The sequence below is a fragment of the Prionailurus viverrinus genome, chromosome D3 (genome assembly GCF_022837055.1).
Source record: "Prionailurus viverrinus isolate Anna chromosome D3, UM_Priviv_1.0, whole genome shotgun sequence".
Classification (NCBI taxonomy): Eukaryota; Metazoa; Chordata; class Mammalia; order Carnivora; family Felidae; genus Prionailurus; species Prionailurus viverrinus.
In genome coordinates this window covers 29,788,377-29,809,382 of record NC_062572.1, presented here as the reverse complement: position 1 = coordinate 29,809,382, position 21,006 = coordinate 29,788,377, and the positions used below count along the sequence as shown (strand labels likewise).

The window sequence follows — 21,006 nt, the reverse complement described above, 5'->3', positions numbered from 1 at the left end:
ATGGGACTTCCTCACGCGCTACTATGTCAGCAGCCCTGGGCAGCGTCCAGCGTGGGCAGTCGGTGGTGGCCGGGTGTGGCGCTTCAGTGACTCGGGAGTGGACGACGGTGGTTGGGCTATTCTCACGCCTAGTGTTGGGGGGCTGCAGGAGAGGTTAGGGCAATGGCAGTGAAATACAAGGGCCAGGGACTGGTGGCAGTGACCTCGATCCGCCTCCCGATCTGCCACCCTGGCGGCTCAGACAGCACAGCCGACAGAAGCCGCTGGCACGTGCCGCGCCCCCCGGGGAACGCGTGCGCGAGCCTACGCCAGCAGGGAGTGCGCCCGTGACGCCATCAGTAAGAGCCGCACTGATTTCCGGACGCGGGTGTTCCCGGCCTCCGGCAGCCTCGGCTCCTCTTTGGGCGCGTGCGGCGTACCCTGCTCTCACTGCCTGTCCTCGGGAAACCTCCTGGGTACTTTTTGCGCCCAGAGGCCCCTGTTCCCGCACCTCCCAATGAGGAGTGCTGAGAGAGGCCCTGATGGGTCTGCGGCCTTTAGCAGCCTGCCCGGGACGCAAACGAGTGGCCATGAGTGTGGACCTTCCTCTCGGCCCTGGCAAGCACAGCCACTTTCCCGTGACCTGGTCTGACCGGCCAGAGAAGCCTCCGAGTCACAATTGTGGGCAGTTTATTTACCTTGACCCCATCACAGCCCTGGGGCGGGGCGGGGCGGGGGGGGGGGGGGAGGTCCTCGCCAGGTCATCGGCGGCGTGGGTGGGAAAGGCGCTGCGGGCTTCGGTCAGCCTGTGTAAGGGTACCCAGGGACAGACAAACAGACTGGCCAGAGAGCTTCGGCGACCCCAACCCGATCAGCGTGGGAAAACTGCCCAAAGCCCCAGTGTCTTCAGTGCTTTTCAGCCAGGGGTTGGGTGGCAGGCTACATTTGAGCACCGCTTAGGAGCAGAGGGGGTGGGATGGTTTATCCCTTGAAGTCATTTCAAGGAGAAGACACCCCTGTGGCCGAGCCTCCCAGGTCAGGCCTACTTAGTGTAGGATTAAGTGGGAGGTGGGTGTGGCCTGCCGGGAGACAAAAGTGACAGCGGTTGGGGAGGGTCAGGGCCTGACCCAATCTGAGCCGGGAAGTTTGCCCTCAGGGATATTTGCCAGATAGGAGGGGAGATACAAGACCACACCAGGGGCCACCAGGTTTTCCTTGGGTCACGCACATTGTTGGTCTAGGTCGAATTCATTTACAGTCCTGAGTGTCGTCTGTGGCCCTCCCATTGTTCTTTCAGGCATTTCTTCATTGTGCATGCATCTCTGTCCTTGTCCCTGGGGTGTTCAGTCCCTGTTCCCAGATTTTGATGTGGCAGGAGCTTCTTAGACCCCCTGATTCTGTGCCCCTTACCAAAGACCCTCGTCCAAGGAATCTGCAAATATGTAGGAAGTAAAAGGACAAGAAAATACTCTGGCATCCTCAACTGAGATTGTGTTTGCTATAAAGGCTAAGGGCACACCCTGAAAAAACAGAATTCTCTTTGTTGGGTAAAAGGAGACAGACCTATTTGTCAGTAGTGACTGGCTTTTTTTTGTGTACTAAACTCTGATTGCCATTCATCACCTACACAAGGACATGGGAAAATCCAGGGGATGCCTGTGCAGTAGTGGCAGGGGTGGCCGGTGGGTTCAAGGAAGCAGGGAGCAGGGAAGACAGCTGCTTGAGGGCCTCTGACTAAAGGGTGCAGAACACCCATCTTCAGTCTCACAGTGGTGAGGACAGTGCTGGAGGTTGGCCAAACCTTGCCCCAGGAGTAGCCACCACCTCAACCTCTTGCTCCCTTGCCTGGTCTCTGAGGCCATTGTCCCTCCTGGACACATTACATTATGATCCCAGGCTTGAGGCCATTGTAGATGGTGAAGGCTGCCTGTGGCTTCCAGCCAGGCACAGAGGCTCTGGCTGTGGATGGGATATGGAGGAGTCTCCACACTCCTCAGCTTATCTCTCTGATATGCAGACCCAGCCACCTCCTGGGGTTCCCTCCCCCCCAACACCGCTGGTCTGTGTGTCTATGTTTGTGGAGGGCCAGGCTGGAAGTTGAGTCTGTTCTACCTCCCAGTTACTTGGAAGATCTGTACACATCTCTGCCCCTTTGCCCCCATTACCACAAGGGCAAGGGGCAGCTGCCATCAGCCTCCTCTCTGCAACTTATGAGGTCTTGGTTAAATGCAGCTGGGCTCCTTCCAGGTCCCTGCCTGCCTATTCAGCTGCTCTCTGCCTGCTCACTTCCCTCTAGCCTTGCTGGCCTTCTCTCAGCCTGGACACCACAAGCACTTTCCTGCACACAGGATACCCCTCCCCTCCTGTTCCCCTTCCCTCAGGTCTTTGCTCCAAGAACTGAGGCTGCCTACTAATTCAGGTGATAAATGAAGGGGGTGGGGTTGCCTCCACCAGGGTGGGTGGCTCTTTTGTAATCACAGCCCCTGGGGACTCAGATCCAGTTTAGTCTTTTCTGGCTGGGCTACCTGCTGTCCATGTAGTGCTGTGTGACACAGGAGAGGAGACTTGGACGATTGTTCATGGGTGGGAGTCCACATGCCCTACTGTCAGTGCAGCCTCAGCCCCATCCTCTCCATGAAGGGTGAAGGGGACAGGCCTCTGGGATGCTGGTGTGCAGTCAGTGAATGGATACCATTCCTGGAGGTCACTATGTCCCCTCAGGGCTCAGCTGCTGGGCTTGGCCTGCTCTAGAAACTCCTGGAACTTCTGCAAATAACTGCCTGTAACCCCAAGAAAAAAAAGCTACATGTTCCAGGGTTTACGGTGTTAGACATTGTTCTAAGCACCTTATGGGGATAGGGTGGGTTCTTCTGTCAACCCAGTTCATATTAGGAAACTGAGGTTAGGTGACTTGCCCAAAGTCGCATAGTGACGAAATGAGAAGCCAGGGGTCTTTCTGTTCCCTACCACTGCCCAAAGATGCTGCCTGCTGTATATCTTCCTAGCCTTGGTGGCCTGTGCCACAGGCCAGCACTACCCATCACAACAGCAAAGTTCCTGAGGCCCAGAGCCAGTGGCTTATGGCTGAGCTTGCATGCTCTGTGTGTAGGGGAGACAGCCTGTGGCCCCCGTGGGCAGGCAAGCTTTGCTGTGGGGCCCTTTCTCCTCAGTGGTGGCCAAGATTGGTTTCTCCTGAGAGCATTGAGTGTGCACAGCCAGTCCTTCAAAACTGTTTCCCTTGTGCCCCCTAAGCCCACAACTGGCCCTCAATCTGTCCCAGATCTCCTGTATCCCCAGAGTCCAGGGATCTGGGTGTTGTGTAGATTGTGGGGTGGGATACTCTCCCCTTAAAGGAGCAGCTCTAGAGACCAGACCTGCTTACTGACAGTCTCTGTTGGCAAGTTATTTCCCAGTCTGAGCCAAACCCTTGAATGACTCTTACCCATGGATCATTTGGACAGGAAAGTGCCTTCTGCCCCCACACAGCCAGGGGCCCTGGTTTATCCCATCCTACTGTAGGGTCAGCCAGGGTAAAGGAGTGAGGAAAGGCCCCCTGCTCAGAGACTCAGGGGACCAGAAATTGGATGCCCCAAGCACTTCCCCAGAAACAGACCACTTCACAGAGAAACCATGGCGGGGGTGGGAGGTGGGGCGGGGGTGGGGTGGGGTAGCACGCCTAGCAGCACTCTCTCCCAGACTCAAACCCTGGTGTGGGGCAGTTCACTCTGCCCACTCAGTGCTGCCTTCCAGGTGACCCTGAGGGCATGCCCACCTGCTGACCCTGCAGGACCTAGCTCACAGGCCACAAACATGGCCTGGACAGAGTCTAAATGTTTCTTGGTTTGATGGTGCCAGGTCTCTTGGGGGCTAACACTGGCCATAGCTGGCTTACCCACCGGCCTGCCTGCTGCCCTGCTTCCTTGTCAGTGTCCTCAGGTGAGGGGGTATGCCTGCTCTTTGCAGAGGCAAGGCCGTCATTATTCACCTGTGCACAGATGGGCCCACACAGGGACAGGAAGCTACAACAGGATCCGGTTTATTCGGCCTTGGGAGGGTGGTCCTGAGAGTGGCAGGTGCCACCCTGTCCCGGGCAGAGGGAGGGCCCAAGGGCCAGTTAAGGCCAGTGGCGGGAGAAGCAGGGGGCACATAGCCCCTGGAATGCGGCGAGGCCAGGCTGAGGCCCGGAGGCAGCTGTGGTAGGCCGGGACAGGTGCCCCTGCTGCCCAGGGTGGAAGGCACCGGGCTGGGACCGGGCCATGGCTACAGGGCCGTGGACCCAAGCCACATGGGCACCCCGGGGAAGCGGGGCACAGGGTCACATGACACAGAACATGAAACACAGGCACACGGCTCATGAGTAAGCACATGGACAAGTGGGCACAGATTCACAGGCCAGAGGGTCACCCAGCCTTGGCCAGACACATGGACTCAATGGTGGTGTCATACACACCACAGGGGACACACGGCACTAAGGGACATGTGGACTCAATGGCTACAGGGTACAGACCCAGGCCACGGAGTGCAAGGAATAGGGAAAAGGGGCCTTTTGGCACGACTGCACTGGAATCGTGAGATGAGGGCAGTGGGGACTGGTCTGGAGGTGCCTGGGGGCAACCCCCATGCAGACCCCCTAAGGGACTCAGTCTGTCTTCCACACTTTGTTGAGAAGCTTCACCACTTCATCATAGATGACAAACACGATGGCCACATCCAGGCAGACCCGGCCCAGGCGGGGGATGGTGCCCTTGTAGAATCTGGGGTTGGGGGGAGGTAGGAGGTGAGGAGGCAGAGGAAGTACAGCGTGCCCGGCCAGTGAGGGTGGGTCCTGACATTGGAGGGACAAGGGCAGGTGCCTAAAGGTAAGGAGCCCTAGGGGATAGCCTGGGGCTAGCAGCAGGAATGGGGTGAGGCCCGCTTAGAAGGCCAGGGAGGGTCTGGGGTGGGGACCACAGCCCTGCCCCTCCCCCACTCACGCCTTGAGCCCCTCATTCCTCAGGATCTGCAAGCCACAGTCCCATGTGTTCCGGTATTTGTGTGCCTCCAGGCCCTGCAGGACAGTAGCACAGCACAGGGCTCAGTGGCTAGCCCAGCCCCTCGTAGCAAACCCTCCACCCCCTTCGTGGTCCCACCCCCACCTGCATCCGGGTCTTGATCACATCCAGAGGAGTGTTCCCGAAGACACTGGCTGCGCCAGCAACAGCTCCAAACACTCCGGTGATCAGTGGGTTCATGGGCTTGTTGGGGTTGTCCCCTGGATGTGGGTGGGGGTTGCAATCAGAAAATGATGGGAGGGCAAAAGGGAGGGTTCTTCAGGGCTGGGAGGAGCATGGACCAGAGCCAATGAACATGGGTGCCCCAGGAGGCAGGGTCCTGGCAGAGAGGACTGAAGAGGAAGAGCCTAATTCAGAGTGGTTGGAGGTGGAGTCTTGGGGCAGCGGACCCAACAGATACATACCTCTGTACCAGTTGCGCAGGGAGGTCATGACGAAGAAGCGGATGGCCTGGTTAGACCCCTGCTTCAGCACAGTGGCTGTGAGGCCCTGGTAGGTCCCCTTCAGCCCTAGGGGCAGGTAGGCATGGGAGTCACACTGGGGCCTTCGTGGGGGAGTGGCACACCAGAGCACCAAAGCAGGAAGGGGAAGTGCAGGCCGGCCTGGCCAAGGTACCTGACCCTACCTGAGGAGGAAGACATTACAGCTCACCTTGTTCCCGAATAATCTCCCTGACCCCATGGAAGAATCCTCTGTACTTAGGGTTTGGGGAGGTCTGGTCGTGGATGAACTTCACCTGTGAGAGGGAAGCAAAGGCACTGGCTTCCAGGACGCCACTGAAGGGCATACCTGGCCCATTGGCTTGTGGGCCCAGGGCCCCCAGAGATCAGACCAGGGCTGGCGATGCAGCTCTTCACCTGGAGAGAGCCACCCAAAGCCACCGAGGGACACAAGGCCCCAGGAAACAAGAGGGTTGGCCTTACTAAAGAGTCTCTGCAGTTATGTTTGCTGGTATTTGCCACAGCTTAGGCAGTAAACATGTGTTATCTTATGCTTTCTGTTTATAAAAGCTTTTTAAAAACCCTAACGTCAGTTGTCCCATTGCCTTCAGGACAGAGTCCAGTCTCCACAGGAGGCCCTTCCTGCACACTCTGCCCAGCTTCTGCAGGGCACTCTCTACCTCGATGGTCTTCATGGAGGACTAGGGCAGGATGGTCCCCGCCACCCCATCACCCCTCTGCACACCTTATCACCTGCTGAGACCCTCCCCACCTTGATGGTCTCCATAGGGCACACGACCACCACGGCTTCAGCCACACCGGCACCCAGGCCGCACAGCAGCCCCCGTGTGCTGTCCAGGCGTCCCTGGGGATCTCGCATGTGGTTGCTGAGGAACTCAAACATCCCGAACCTGGGAATGGGAGGCAGTGGGATGAGAAGGGCCGCAGTCGCCGGGATGCCCTCCCTCGGCCACCGGAGACCACCTCACCTGACGGCCGCTTTGGGGATGGAGCCGTAGAGCAGGGAGCTGAGGCCTCGGTACAGGCCCAGGACGCCATGGCTGCGGACCGTCTGCCGCACGCAGTCCCCTGGAGGAGGGGGCGTTCAGCGACCCTCTACCGCCCTAGAGACAACCTTTCGCACCTCCCCACAGCCCGCCTCGTTTGCCCCCCGAGCGCAGGGCCTGGCCGTGCCCTCCGGGTGCCAGCCCTCTCGGTGCCGTCCCCTGCCAGCAGCCCTCTACTCACCGATGCCCCGGTACCGCGGCGGGTGCGAGCGCTCGTCCAGCTGCAGCTGTGTCTTTACATATTCGGTGGGGAAGGTGATGCAAATCTCGATGCCGCCCGCCAGGCCGCCTGCGGGGACCAGAGACCCGGACCCTGAGACCACCGTCTGGCGGTCGGACTGCCCCGCCCACCGCCGCTGGCGCCTCGGCCCCTCCCCCGCCCCGGACTTTGTCCGGCTCCTCTGGTGTAGGGGAGGCCCGGCAGCCTCCCCCACCCCACCCACGTTGTCCTGGCTAGGCTCGGCGGGACGACCCGCAGGCTGAGTCCCCACGCTCTGGCTGAGGACCGGGGCCGCGCCCCCCGCCCGACCCGGAAGTGAGGCGGGGCCTCGGCGTCCAGGGCCCACCCGGAAGCGCGGCGGGGCCGATGGAGTGGGCAAGCCGGGGGTCCGCGTCCCGGAGGGGCCCACCTGCCAAGATCGCCTTCCCTGGGTGCGTCAGCTTGGCTTTCCCAGACGCGGGCGCGGCGGCCGCCAGAGCGCGGGGCGCGGCCATGGCAGGCGGGGAGGCGGGGCGCCCGGCGTCGGCTTCGGGTCCGAGCCTCCGGCTCCCGGCGTTCGGTCGGCGGCGGCGGCGGCGGCGGCGACGACGACAAACGGTTATGGCCCGGGGGGCGGGGCGGTCGCGTCAGCTCCCGGGCTCCGCCTCGCGTGGTCCGAGCCGGGCCCCGCCTCCAGCCCGCCCCGTTTTGCCGGCCGGGAAACTGAGGCCGGGGCGGGGCAAGCGAGGCAGGCGCCTGGGCGGGGTCGACAGCCCAGCCAATAGCGGAGCCCAGGGTCCTTGGGAGGCGGTGCTGTGCCGGGCCTGGAGCTGTGGGTCAAGGTGCAGTTTCTAAAACCCGCCCCGGCATCAGGCAGAATCCGGCACGAGAGGGAGCAGGTCTCATTGCATCTGCCTGAACGACCGGATCCCCGGTTGGGGGTGGAGAGAAGGGCCGACCCACCCCCGGGGACACAAGGAGCTAGCCCCATCCCTGAAGTTTGGCATTCCCACACCCGACGGTCTGTGAGGCTACCACTCCCGCTACGGGATTTGGAGCTCCGTGCAGAGCTCGCAGGAAAAGACCCCCAATATACCCTGGCTATCTCCCCCTGGGCAGACGCAGGTTCTCATCCCCAAAGAGGCCCAGCCAATCTTTTGTCCCCTGCTACCCACACCAGCACCAAGCAGGGAAGCTTTGCCTTGATAAACCGACTTTAATATTCATGATCAGTAGGAGGCTCAGAGCTAGTTAGAAGGTTCGTTCAGTTGGGGCTGCAGAGTGGCCTGGAGGGGGCAATTCTGCCAGTGCTGAGTGAAGACCAGGTGTCCCTCCCACCAAGGGCAAGAAATCCTCGGGGAGAACGCCCCAGGAATGCCTGGCTCCAGCCAGAGGACCTGGAGGCAGAAGTCCACCCAAGTTGGTCTTCTTGGGCAGTGTCTCCCCTGGCCTCCTCAGGGTATTCCGGATGGCTCAGAGGCGGCCATCCCTGGGCCTCAGCAAAAATAAATAACTTCCAGGTGTCCCTGCCTCCCATCAGGGTCCTCTGTGCTTCTGCAGTGACATGCTCCTTGAGGTTAATAACCCCATAGAGGCATGTTGCCGCTGAGCGCCCACTACACGCTGAAGCCGTACACAGGAGGCTGGGCGAAGGCAGGTGCAGCAGCATATCCATAGGGGAAGCCAGCAGGGGCAGGGCCTGCAGCAGGGCCTGCTGTCAGCATCAGCTGCTGGCCTGCAGAGGGAGAAGCAGAGGGTGAGCAGAGCTCCTGCTGCCCAGGAGAGGACAGGGGCCCAAGGAGCAGCGTGGCAGACCAGCCCTGACCACCCAAGGTTCAGGCACTGGAGAACAGGTGCCTGGAGGCAAGGACAGTGGGAGTTGCTGTTGTGGGGCCAGCCACAGAGGCTGGCCAGGCTAGAGGGTAAGCTAGTCCCAAAATGGGACACTTACTTAGCTCAACTGGCTGGGTCTCAATCATGCCCATCAAAATCTAAAAAAACCAGATTGACATTAATGGTGGTGGTGATAGGGGCACAATGACCCTGAAGAAGACACAGTTGGCAGGAGACTTAGAGACCAGGCTCACATGCTGTGTGCTCCCCACACCCTCAGGCCTTTGTTAGTCCTGCAATGCACTCCAGAACCCAAAGCGCCTTGGTGCAGTGGACACCAACCAATTTGTCTGCTCAACAGCCAGGGCATCCAGGCAGGCTCTCAAGTCAAAGCCACCAGCAGCCTTGCTGCCTGGGACCAGGCAGAGCAGCACACAGCAGCGGCTCAGAGTTGGGCAGTTGCTAGGCACAAGGAACAGGCAAGGGCACCCTCACAGAAGGCAGGTGCCCTCAGAAAATGGAGGACAATGGCCATGCTCCTTCAACATTCCTGGATACACTGACCTTCCCCACACCCAGCAGCCATGTGGTCCTTCTGTCCCCCACCCTGTCCATCCCCTCTCTGATCTGAAGCCCAGTCAGGGAATCACTTTCCCTACTCTTCCCTCCCTAGGAACAGGGGACTAGGGGCAATGGGGTGCTACCTACCAAACAAGAGAGGGGCAGGCTCCACCACATGTTCCTCTTGCTTGCGTAGGCTCTCCGAGGCATCCAGTCTGTCTACCTGCAAAGAGGCAAGAGCACTCGAGTGCCTGCCTGACAGGCTGCCTGCAGTCTGGGCCAGGAGGTGAATGTGGGGCCGGGAGGCAAATACACAGCCTCCAGGAAAGTCAGAGCTGAGGGTGGTTACAGGGCAGATGCTCTATCTGCAGTGACCCCTGATCCACAAGGTGAAGCCTCTGTAACTGGGTAGACATGGAGTGCCCACTGGGGCCCTGGTGACCCCTAACTGCTATTCCAGCCCAGTGCTTTCCAAGTGGGCACCTGGCTGCTTGGTGCACCAGAGCAATGGCCAGTGACTGCAGGCTGCACATGCAGCACAGCTCACAGGGCTAGGTTCTCCTCTGGATACAGGGGCACTGCCAAGACAATGTAGCACTTCTTACATCCAGCTAGTCCAGGCTGCCCACCCCTTCAGAGGAGACCAGTCACCTGATATCTGGGACATCCCACCTGGCAGGGAGGATGTGTCACCTTAGAGGTGGGGGCAGGGACAGCCATCAGAGGTCAGGCTGCCTCCCTGCTCTTCCTCAAGGCTTCACAAGGGGCTGTCCTACGTGGTACCCACAGGCTGAAGCAGACACATGGATGGAGAGGGAACAGAGCAAAGTGGTGCCAGGGACCTGAGGAGCAAACAGCACTATGCGAGTGGGGGCAACAGCAACTGTGTGTCTGGGACCCCCCTAAACAAGCACTCAAGTCAGAAAGAAGAAAAAATTATGTGCCCTGTGTACACTCAGGCCTGGGAGAGATCAGGCTAGGTACCAGAACCCTAACAGAACAGCCCTGTCACTGGCCCTGTGCGCTCCCTTTCCCTCCCTTTCCCTCCTTGGGACCAGAGCTGAGGTGAGGAAGGAACAAGACAGTGCAATGGACTTGCAATCTATACTCTCTGCCTTCAGTTGGCTGACACTCAGGCTGAGGTCTAAGCTAGGCCTGTACCCTCCACTGGGAGAGCCAGGGGGTTTGGGCATGTGAGTTTTTCTCAGACGGATGGCCCTCAAGCTTCCCAAATGAATCAAGAGGCCCTGGGTGAAGTTTTCCAGTCAGGAAGGGGTGTGGTCTTCTTGTCTGGGCCCTTCCACCTCCGAGCAGTCTAGTCTGTCGGGCCCCAGCCCAGATCCCAGAGCTGCCTAAGAAACCCATATTGAGCCCATCCTATCCCCAACATGATAGGCACCAAGCCTGGTGCTGGTCGAGAGGCATGTGGGGCAGCAGTGAGACCAAGCGCCACAGTAGCTCTTGCCTTCAAGGACTAGGGGATATGTCTGGGGACCCTGGGCCAGGGAGCAGGTCCTTCCAGCAGGAAGGCAGCTTTAGACCAAATACACTGTCCCATTCTGAATTAGCTATGCAGTCACAGTGTTGACCAAGGTGACACGGTTGCCAGGATGACCTCCATCACTACAGAGAGGGAGTGTGTTCCCCCCAAGTCCTTGGGGCTCCCTGGAGGTCCCAACCCCTGCAGCAATGAAGGTCTGAGTGGCACGAGTTCCTCTTATGTTAACTCATGGGTCTTGACTCTAGGAAGAGACTCAAGCCATACGCATCCTTCTTTATTCTGGAGCACAGCAGACAAACTGCTTCCAGGTTAAGACAACTTCTGGATGGGAAAAGCAGAAACCATGCAGCACTTTCTGAAGGCAAGCTCCAACACAGCACAGACACTTCCTTTAAGGAGCTGCCATCCACTGTAGTTGAGGAACGAGGGACTCTTGTAAATCCAACCAGTCTATGTCCCCTAGTAGCCTGAAGATGGTCAGCACATGGTCAGCACTATCTCTCCCCATCCCCTGAAGAGTCCTGGGAGACCTCCCACTCAGATGTGCTGTGTAAATGGGACTAGGACACACTCTGGCATTCCCTCCTCCAGCAGCAGGGAGATGGCCTTGCATCCCTTGACAGGGGCTGGGCAGCTCCCAGGAGGCTCTGCAGGTGGCAGACAGAGTAAGCCCTTATAGGCCAAAGCTGGCAGCCAGACCCCACCACCACCCCACACCTGTGCTTCTTGTTTCTTCCATAAACCCCACACTAACTCCTAGAGGCCACTCCCCTCCCTCACAGTACTGAAAGAGGCCCTAGCCTAGTGGCTTCTTGGCATCGTGGGGTGTTCTTGTGGCTAGAAGGAGGATAGGTGTATGGCTGCATGGGCCAGTAGGTGCTGCTGAGTGTCAGCTTTTCTGCAGCCTTAGAAACAAACCAGATTAGGTGACAAGGGTCTCTGGACAGTGCCTCAGCTAGGTCCCAGACAAGGACCTAGGGCTTCAACACACAGGGAGAGTTAAAATCAGATACTCTCATCTTGTTAAACAGCTCATCAACCTGCAAAGAAAGCCAGAGTGGGCCACCAAGGCCACCAACTGACATCTAGAGTGGCAGAAGCAACAAAGTAAGACATGAATATGGCCTCAGGACCAGGGAGACGTGGGTATAAGCCCATGTCTTCATCTATCAGCTTTGGATCCGAACCCACGTCTGCAGTCATAGAGGGGATGACTACCTACCCGTCAAGGTGTTAACATTCCTACTAAGTGCTTGGCAAAAGGGGGGTTACCACGACAGGTCTGCCAATGAATGCACCCCAAACTCCACTGGTGGCATGCTGAGAGGTAAACAGACCACACAGAGCCCATGGACCGTGTGCTGGAGCTCTGCCAGCTGGTGCCTCACTGTTCTCACCCCACAGAGCCCTGGTCTGTGGGCGAACACACCCACTGTGTGCCCTGGCAGTGTGCGGGAGACCTGATGCAAGTCCCCTGTGGGGAGGGGCTCAGTTCTACCCAGAGCCCCCAAGGTGATTTTCTAGAAGAGGTTAATATTAGGCACAAAACACTCAACTGTGAAGGCACGAGGCATCTCTCAAAGGTGGACAGGGCTGGTTGGACAACCTGGACTGGTCCCCCAGAGGCCACGGGCCATCAGAGGACCTCTATAGACCTGAGCTAGAGTCATAGCTGTGCCACATGGTGGCAAGGGAGCCACAGCAGAGCCCACACTTACTTTGCTAAGGTACTCTCTCATCACCTGGATGAAGTAGGGCATGGCCAGGTCAACGAGGTTGTGTCTCCAGGCCAGCTCCAGCACCACATCCGGAGGAAGCAGGTCGTAGCAGGTGAAGAGAGAGGCCGCGAAGCACTCCCGCTTGCCCTCTTCCAGGAACCACTGCAGCAACTTCTCGGCCAGCTCGGCATCTCTAGACTCTGCAGCATGCTGCATGGCATCCTGCAACCAAGGCAGACGCACAGCTCAGGTCCACTCTGCCTTGTGCTACCTGAGGCACTTTCTGAGTTGGTAGGACACGGAATGGTGCCAGGCCCCACAAAGGACATCCTCGCCTGCAGAGGGGTCCCTGTGCTTCGGCTGCCCTCTGGTAGGCTGGAGTACCAGCTCCAGGAGAGCCATGGAGGGCACCAAGTGTACTCCTGGCAGCAGACTCTCACAGACCTGCCTAAATACCAAGAGGGAGGTGGCACACACGGGTGCAGGTGCCCTGGGAGACAGGTTCTGGCCTTGCAGCCCTACTGGCATGCATAGGGGGTGCATGGGGTTGCCCATTGAAAGGGGATGGTAACAGAGCTAGCAAGGCTTCCAGTAAAGGCCGGGGTTATTATGCTTGGGTCAACAACCAGCGCTACCCTTCTGGACTCAACATGCAGCAGCTACAAGGGATAAAGCCAGTGCTCAAGAAATAGCAATTTTCCCTTTCTTCCTGACATAAAAAAAGTACCTTCAAAAGTCCCTAATCGCTTTCACATTTGCAGATTTGTCTAAAACATAAAGAATCATACCGCCTAGTGATAGCCATCAGTAAATTAGTAATTTCTATTTTCTAGCCACAATGGTGAGAAATCAATGACCTAAACTCTGCCAGTGCACGCGTTAGCTCTCTACCTCATCTCCATCCCTCAACCTCCTTCCCAAACCACTGGCAGCACTTGCCAGGGCTCTGCTCCAGGTCCTTGCCCTGCCCTTCACTATCCCTAGCCTGTGACTGTACCTCTGCAGAGTGTTCTTCACTCATGGGCATGAGGGCCCCCTAACCCTCACTTTCCCATGTCCTGATATGTTCCCTCATGCCCCTCTAGTCTTGTGGCTCCTCAACAGTCCCAGCCTCCCACATGCAGTTACTCTGCCAGCTCCTCAGGTAGAGTGCACACTCTCCAAGGTGGCTGCCCTGATGGCTGAGTGACCACTGGGCTTTTACACCCAACCTCTGCAATCTGGAAAGCATGCTTATTGTCTTACAGCTGTCCTAGAAGCCAGCACCGGCCACTCACTAACCCCCCAGGTGGCACACTGTGAACCACCCATCCTCCCAGGACTTCCATGCAGGGTGGGCTCTGCTGCCAAGGCATGGCTGACACTTGTGTGTAGGGTCGGGGCCTGTGCATCATAGGCTCTGTAGCACCACCTTGGCCTCCACCTACTAGATGTAGTACCACACCCTCACATGTGACAACCAATCCCCTGGGGGTCAGAGTCACCCTTGCTGAGAACAAGGGTATTGGAATGTATGCTAACATTTTTCTTCCTGTGGCTTTGTCCTTGTGGATTCTCTTCGTGGCACACGTTGCTCGGAGTGGGACTGGTTTGGAAGAGGACAAATGCCCTTTTGGCAGTTCTCACACACTGCTCACTTGCTCATTGTCCGATTGATAGGGGTCATGCACTCAAGATGCTGGCGTGCACACTGGCAGGTTGGGGCAGCTGGGACCCCCTACCTGGGGGCAGCTTCCCTCTGGTGTGTTGGAGCCCTGCTGCCACCTCCCAGAGTCAGCGTCTGAGTACCCTGATGAGCTGTCTGTGAGCTCCCTCTGCAGGGTCCTGTAAGCACCCCACGAAGGACCACGAGCACTGTCACGAAAAGTGAAGAGATGTTACCTAACAGTCCCAAACTGGAGGTAACAACTTGGGATGAAGCCTGACATGCCCCTGATGTCCAGAGTTCTCTGGCCTCAGCCCATGTGCTATGAGAGAGAGATGCATGCCCACATCCTAGGAAGGTACTCAGGGATGCCAAGGACAGTTCTGGGATTAACACCTTTAGGTGAAGCTCGTGGCCTTGAGAAAAGGCTTTGCAGGGGAAACAGCACATGGAACCCTTGGAAATCAGCTTAGCCGCACAGCACATTACAACAATGGCCCTCTTGTGCAACTGCACTTTACCCCACTGGGGAGATGTTGAGGTCAGGTGGAACGAAGGTAATGCCTTCAAGGGCCTGGGATCTCTCCAAGCAGCCCACCCTGGCTTTCAGATGCCCAGATCCAGATCCAGACCTGAGGATGGTACTTAGCCACTGCTTAAGGGCAGACACAAGTATTTTGAATTTGATTTTCACTTTGGTGTTTTTATTCCCCACATATGGATTGATCAAAAACAAAATAGGTGCCAAGTGAATGCTGCCACACTGTTTGGGACAGAGAAACTCACAAACAACTGCCAGGAAAGATTCAACTCCATGGAGCTATTCTTTTGATCCAAATACCATTTAAAAAAAATGTTATTTATTTTTAGAGACAGTGAGCAAGAGAGAGCACATGTGCATCCGTATACACAAGCAGTGGAGGGGTACAGAGAGAGGGATGAGAGAATTCCAAGCAGGCTCTGCGCTGACACAGGGCTCGAACTCAAGAACCATGAAATCATGACCTGAGCCAAAAACCAAGAGATGGAAGCTTAACCAGTGGAGCCACCTGGGCGCTCCTTAATCCAAATAACTTTAAAGAAGCTCTATATTAATGACAGATAAGGATCCTTAGTCTGTGTTCTAAAAACACTTCCTCCTTAACATAATCCTCCCTGTCGCCCCACAAATGTCTCCTGGTAGGGGGCTGTGACCATATCACACCCCCCAAAACATCAGGAAGCACACAGGGTGGGGAGGTCATTCGGACACCAACCTTGTAGAGATGGTCCTTCTTGCAGAGCTCCACGCTCTGGGCCCACCGGTTGTTGCCCTTGTATAGATAAGCTGCAATGCGCCTGAACTCAATCAGCTGGTGCTTCTCCAACCTCTGTGCCAGGGCAATGTTGTCAAAGTTGTCGTAGGCATCGATAGATGCCCTCAAACCCTAGAAAGATGTGGCCTTTCCGTGGGTGAGGGACATAGTGGAACAGGCAACCAGGAATTACTCACTGGCCTCAGCAAGGCCCCTCCCCATCCATCCGTGGGGCCTATGGGGCCCACAACCCTTCCTCTGCAAGGTCAGCCCTCTGAGAAGAGGGCTGGTACAGAGAAGGGCTCTCTAGTCCCCGAGTGCCCAACACTAGCTGCATGGGTCCCTGAGGCACAGGAGGAGCTGCAACTTCCCTCTGATAGAACACACACCCCACACCCACCTGGTAATCCTCCTCTTCTGTCAGTAGGTGGTTGAGGGCCTCATTCACACTCTTGTTGTTGTGGCTCTGGACTGACCGCAGGTAAGGCTTCACTAGGGGCAACTGGCCTGCCTGACGAGTCAGGAGAATGGTTAGGGCACTTGGGTAAGTCATCAGGGCACTAAGCTTGGGGCCCCAAGGCACACTGATGGACCAGCGTGTACAGCCCAGTTCCAGGTCTCCTGGACACCTACAACTGGCATGCTCTACACACACTAACACATGAAGAGCTGCCTGGGTTACTGAGTAAATGTCAATTTCATTTATGAACATTTTGGCTGAAATACAAAGCTAGATCTGAAACCTAAAAGCAGTTTGATACATTTAATATTTACATTTGCTGGGGACTGATTTAAAAAATTGATTATTAAGGTACTATCATTCACATGACCTTGGCCCAACACACCCTTCTCTGGCCCTGGGATGCTGGCTGACTCACCTTTGAAAAGAAGCCAACAGTCCGGGTATGGTCCAGCCGGGGTGCAAGCACAAGCAATAGGTCATTTATGAGCAGAGGTTTGTAATCCAAATAGAACTGCAGGGCTTTATAGTAGAGCTCCACATTAGCAACCTGCAGGTCAGGGAAGAGCTGAGGGTCAGCCCATGTCAATCCCCAGGTTGCCCCACTCACCTAAGATGCCGTACAATCCACCAGAACTGGTTTTTGCCCAGGTGCACTTTATTAGTGAGGCTGGACTGCCCCTTTTAAGACCAAATGTGCCCCTTTTCCCATCTCTGTGACATTTTTCTCCTCAGCACTTGCATCTCAATGACCTAAGAGGCTGGCCTTTGTTTCCTGATTCATTGCAGTATCTGACGTGGGGTTGATGCTCAGCTAGTATCTGATGAGTGAATGCATGAGGGGTAACAAGCCAGGATAAACCCAAACACCAAAACATGGTTTTATCCAAGCAAGATTCCCCCAGTCCTCCCTGGGAAGCTCAGGCTGAGCAGCAGCAAATCCTGTTATGTTTCCACTGCTCTCAGACAAGACACCACGATGTTCAGACCAGGTACCCTGGTAGGCAGAGGAGGGCTGAGTCTCTCCAGGCTGACCCTGTGCCCCCAGGAAGGCCACCCTCCCAGGCTTGCTGACTGTAGGCCCTTGTGTTCAGAGGAGAGCAAGTGACTCCTGCCTCCAGAAGGACTGTGCCAGGTTAGTGGTGATGAGCATGTCCAAAGGAACATACAAAGGTGCAGGGGTACACACAGGGCATGGCAACACTAGAGCCATACTGGGTGGAGGGGGTGGGCGCATGGGAGCTCTCTAGCAATACCAGGTCCAGGTGAGCTAGCAGCAATGTGGGCCCGTGACATCTGCAGACCAAATGGTGGAGGAAGATGACTGTCCATAGCTCTGCCCATTACTGGTACTTTACCCTCCTCTCCCCTCAGAGCAGAGCAGTCACTGTCACTACAGATTCTGACCTAGAATGGCCTCAGGGTCCCTGGTGCTGCCCTTGTGGGTGCAAAGGAGAGCAGTGCCCCCCACCCCCTCCCCTGGGCATACTGCATCAGAGCTCTCGAACTGCTAATCTTCCGGCCAGGCCCTTTTACTCAGTGGTATCTGGACCCGATCAATGGTCGCCAGCCAGACTAAATGTCTAATAAGCAGAAAGGACCATGGGGACATAAGGTGGGGTGGATGGGCAAGGGCACACTGGATAACTTTCCTTGACTTTTGATCAAGTCCTTGCAGCCTTCATTAAAGCATGACCAGAGTGTCCCATATCGTTCTGGTTGGATGGCTTAAGACAGAGCACAATTGGCCATGCTCTTCCCCCACTGCAGTGACTGTGAAGCTGGACAAGAGCCGGCCCCACCACTCTGGGTGTGGATCAATGGACATGTGTTGTGTTGGACCGAACTGCTGATCTGGAGGCATCTGGCACCCTCTAAAGAATCCACTGCTCCCATCTAGGGCACTGGCATCTGCACGGCACCCTCCTGTGGAGCCATGTACCAGGATGAGAGCACCAACACAGCCATACCCACTTGTGCAGTTTGTAAGGATGGCTACTACTACCCAAGGCCTAGGGACAGGGCATTATTCCTATTTTGAAGAAAAGAAAACTGAGGCTCAAGGGTGACCAGCTAGGGTGCGCTGGTTCCTGACACTGCGCTACCTGTGAGAGGCACCTGCTGTTGGCTGGGCACTTGCCACTGAACACTTGGCAGGCAGGAAACATGTCCATTTTATGGATGGAGTCACCGAGGTTGATAGTGATGACACCAGCTCAAAGTGACAGAGATAGCAAATGGCTGAGCCGGGATGTAACCCTGGTCTATGTCACCCCTGCTTGGCCCTCCACCACTCAGTCCTGTGGCCAGGCTATTCTAAAGCTCTCCTGTTGTGTACCCACAGTACCAACAATGTCCTCTCTGGCAGGCCACCATGCCTGCTGGTGTCCTCCACCTCCTTTCTCTCCTCCACATGTTGAGCTCATAGGAGTCTCCCACATGGCAGACAGGCAGAGGCACTGGTATTGTACTAAGAACAGAACTCAGCTGTCACCTGCATGAATACCGTTTTCCCACAAGACACAGTCTTGTCCATCAGCATGTGACCTGGGACCCAAGACGCCATGCTGACCTCCATCTCTCTTTAGGAATCTGATGATCCTGACCACCATCAGGGTAGATTGCACTTGGGTCATGGGCCACATCAGCTGCCTGGACAACTCCAACACTCCAGACACCACTAAGAAACAAAAAGCACTGCCACCTCAACCATGGCACATCATCAACTTTAAAATGCACCCTGATAGCATTCAAGTTATGTGAGAAAAGCACACCTAGAACTGATCAGGTATGTGTTTTCCAGCATGTTATTCATGTGTGCTAGGGCCTTCTCTTCTATTAGCCTGCCCTTCCATTAGCAACCTGCAGACCCTGTACAGGGTAGGATGTGTGTCAAATGGCCAGTGATCTCACTGATTATGCTGAATAGCACTGATGTGTGTGACCTCAGATGCTAAGACCTGGGTAGGTACCCCACCTGTCACCCACACCTCCACTCAGCAGTCATATGTGGAACAGAAGACAGATGGCCCTCTGATCCAGATGTAAGGAGCCGTGCCCCCACCTTGGGAGCAACACGACAGAGACATGGTCAGAATGCTATCTTTCACTGACAGCAAACGGGAGACCTGTGGGCAAGTTATTCATGAAAAGCCACTGGAACAAAATGAGAACACTCAAAGCAAAAGACCCAGAGACTGATGACAGAAAGCTTCACCTCCTAGGCTTCTAATATACACACAGAGCTCACAAAGAAGGAGAGGCTTGGAGGCAAGGCCCACTCTGATCCCAGAAACAAAACAGCAGAGGCCCGCTTGGTGCATGTCCCCAGACCTGACCTCTTCCAACAGTATCTGGCAGCTAGTGAAATAGCTTGGCAAGCACCCTGGTTTAGCATGACTAGACTATGGGAGGATAGAGGCTCCTAGGAAGAGTGGGGACCCAGAGGCCAGTAGATCTGGGCTCATGACTCCACCTCTGTCAGGAGCCTGTGTTCTCTGGAGCTGGAAGTTTTGGAGGGGGAGATATAAAGAAAAAATAGGCCATAAGGTAGAAAATATGAAACAATATGATAGGAAATGATATAGACCGGGTCTCGAGGTGGGAGTCCCTCCAGAGGGCAGAAGGAAGAGCAAACGCCAGGGTCTGGCTGTCCAGGACCCTGTGTGAGAGCAGGGTGGGGAGAATGGTCCTGGACCTCACCCCCTGCCTGTTGCCTAGCTGTGGGGCCCTAGGCCAGTCACTACCCACCCTAAGCATCTGTTCCCTGTTCCCTTTGTGCAGATGGAATCACCACCACCTGCACAGAGGGCAGTGAGACTCTGACAAGATGATGGCAACATGCCCTGAGGCACACACACTGGCATTTGGCCCACCCGCCCCCAGGACAGGCTGGGCAACAGCAGGCAGGAGCTGATGCTTGGGCACTCTCTTACCTTGGCAATGACATCCTTGAATTGCCCTTCCCTCCAGGCATCAGTAGGGTGATTGATCATGGTAAGGACGGCATTATCGTACTCTTCGTACTTGTCATAGAGGAACACCAGCTCTGCCCAGAGGTGCGCCTGCTCTGCAGCTCTCAGCACCTGCAGGGACAGCCATGGGTTGGGCTTGTGCCACACATGCACATGGCAGCTAGAACCCCGAGGATGGCTAGATTACCTTTGGGATGTTGACTCGGGACCAGAAGAGCTCCAGGTGCTCTGGCATCTTCTGAGGCTTGAATTTGGAGTAGAGGATGGCCAGTTCTGTGAACATGCCCATGTGGGCCCGCTCCAGGCCCAGGGCTGCCTCCAGCAGGGAGATCAGTTCCTCAAAGTAGCCCCGATCCTGACAGACCAACAGATATGCTTGGGGTAGGGGTAAATGCATCTGGGGTGGCCAGCCTTGCTCCCTCTCAGTTATACACTCTGGTTCCAGCCTGCCAACATGCCTGAGCTCAGTCTGACTGGTTCCCATCACATTAATGCCGGAAAACCTCAAGGGTCATCCCCAGAGGGCTATTTCACACCCTCCTCACTCCCTGTCTTCACTCTGTGGATAACCTTGTTCCTGCTTCACTGAGAAATGGAAGCCATCAGAAGCAAAAGCCTATGTTGACCCTATTAGCATCTGCACCTGTTTGTGTTCCTGCTTAGGATCCAGCCAGCCTGGAACCCAGGCCCCAGCTCCTGCCACCTACTGGGGCTGCTAGGCCAGCAATGGTCTTCTTTTCCTCTTGGCATCAGCTTCTCCCTCCACAGCTTGCCTTTAGCAAACATCCTGCTAATTCTCCCATCCAGAAATAATCTTTTTTAACCCCATGGTCCCTACCAGTGCCATCCCATTTTTCTACTCCCTTTTGTAGCAAGTTCCTCAGCAGGACCCTGTCTGGCTAACTGTCCCTCCCTCCTGTGCACAGCTACTCAGATGCCTTGTTCTCTGGATCTTCTTCTTACTTTATCCCAACCCATGCTGGAGGGCCCTGGACTTGCTTTCTGCTATTCTTTATCTGCTATCACCCCTCATGACCTCACTTAGTTGTGTGTCTTTATGTCCCATTTGTGTGTCCTATTTCATTTCTCTAGCTGGGTTTCTTCTCTAAATACCAGGCCCTGTTTCCATCTCCCACCTCTGGCACCTCTATATGAACATCCAATTGGCAGTTCAAACTTGGTATGTCCAAAACTTAATCCCTGTCCTTCCCTTCCACCAGCCTCTGCCTTTAGTCTTCCCCATGTCCACTGGTGAGAACTCTATCTCTAGTTGTTCAGGCCCG

General features: G+C 56.1%; 2 protein-coding genes across 6 annotated transcripts in view; both read right to left on the bottom strand.

Annotated features, from left to right (window-relative positions):
- Window positions 1-3,999: 3,999 nt before the first annotated feature.
- Window positions 4,000-7,454, bottom strand: SLC25A1 (solute carrier family 25 member 1). Its single transcript, XM_047828659.1, has 9 exons — window positions 7,167-7,454; window positions 6,719-6,826; window positions 6,460-6,559; window positions 6,243-6,381; window positions 5,682-5,766; window positions 5,435-5,539; window positions 5,115-5,230; window positions 4,953-5,026; window positions 4,000-4,733 (listed from the first exon to the last, which is right to left on the bottom strand). The coding sequence occupies exons 1-9, from the start codon at window positions 7,249-7,251 to the stop codon at window positions 4,619-4,621; spliced, it is 927 nt and encodes a 308-aa protein (XP_047684615.1). The 5' UTR covers window positions 7,252-7,454; the 3' UTR covers window positions 4,000-4,618.
- A 491-nt stretch (window positions 7,455-7,945) lies between these two features.
- The window catches only part of CLTCL1 (clathrin heavy chain like 1), a 104,720-nt gene continuing 91,659 nt past the window's right edge, over window positions 7,946-21,006 (bottom strand). For 3 of the 5 annotated variants that reach the window (XM_047827660.1, XM_047827658.1, XM_047827662.1), the window contains 8 exons: window positions 19,911-20,078; window positions 19,685-19,834; window positions 16,168-16,299; window positions 15,690-15,800; window positions 15,251-15,421; window positions 12,350-12,571; window positions 9,278-9,353; window positions 7,946-8,471 (listed from right to left, as the gene is read on the bottom strand). In XM_047827660.1, coding sequence (XP_047683616.1) covers window positions 8,353-8,471; window positions 9,278-9,353; window positions 12,350-12,571; window positions 15,251-15,421; window positions 15,690-15,800; window positions 16,168-16,299; window positions 19,685-19,834; window positions 19,911-20,078 — 1,149 coding nt within the window. In that variant the 3' untranslated portion in view covers window positions 7,946-8,352. Of the gene's footprint in view, window positions 8,472-8,687; window positions 8,728-9,277; window positions 9,354-12,349; window positions 12,572-15,250; window positions 15,422-15,689; window positions 15,801-16,167; window positions 16,300-19,684; window positions 19,835-19,910; window positions 20,079-21,006 lie in introns of all 5 variants that reach the window. The other 2 variants (XM_047827661.1, XM_047827659.1) reach the window with 2 other exon arrangements.

Bases quoted from the DNA above. Each gene is read 5' to 3' on its own strand.
- SLC25A1 (XM_047828659.1), bottom strand. From the start codon at position 7,251: ATGGCCGCGCCCCGCGCTCTGGCGGCCGCCGCGCCCGCGTCTGGGAAA. The intron at 6,827-7,166 runs GTGGGCCCCTCC...TGGTCCCCGCAG, and splicing joins AGGGAAGGCGATCTTGGCAG to GCGGCCTGGCGGGCGGCATC. The intron at 5,767-6,242 runs GTGGGGAGGGTC...TCCCTCTCACAG, and splicing joins GCCCTATGGAGACCATCAAG to GTGAAGTTCATCCACGACCA.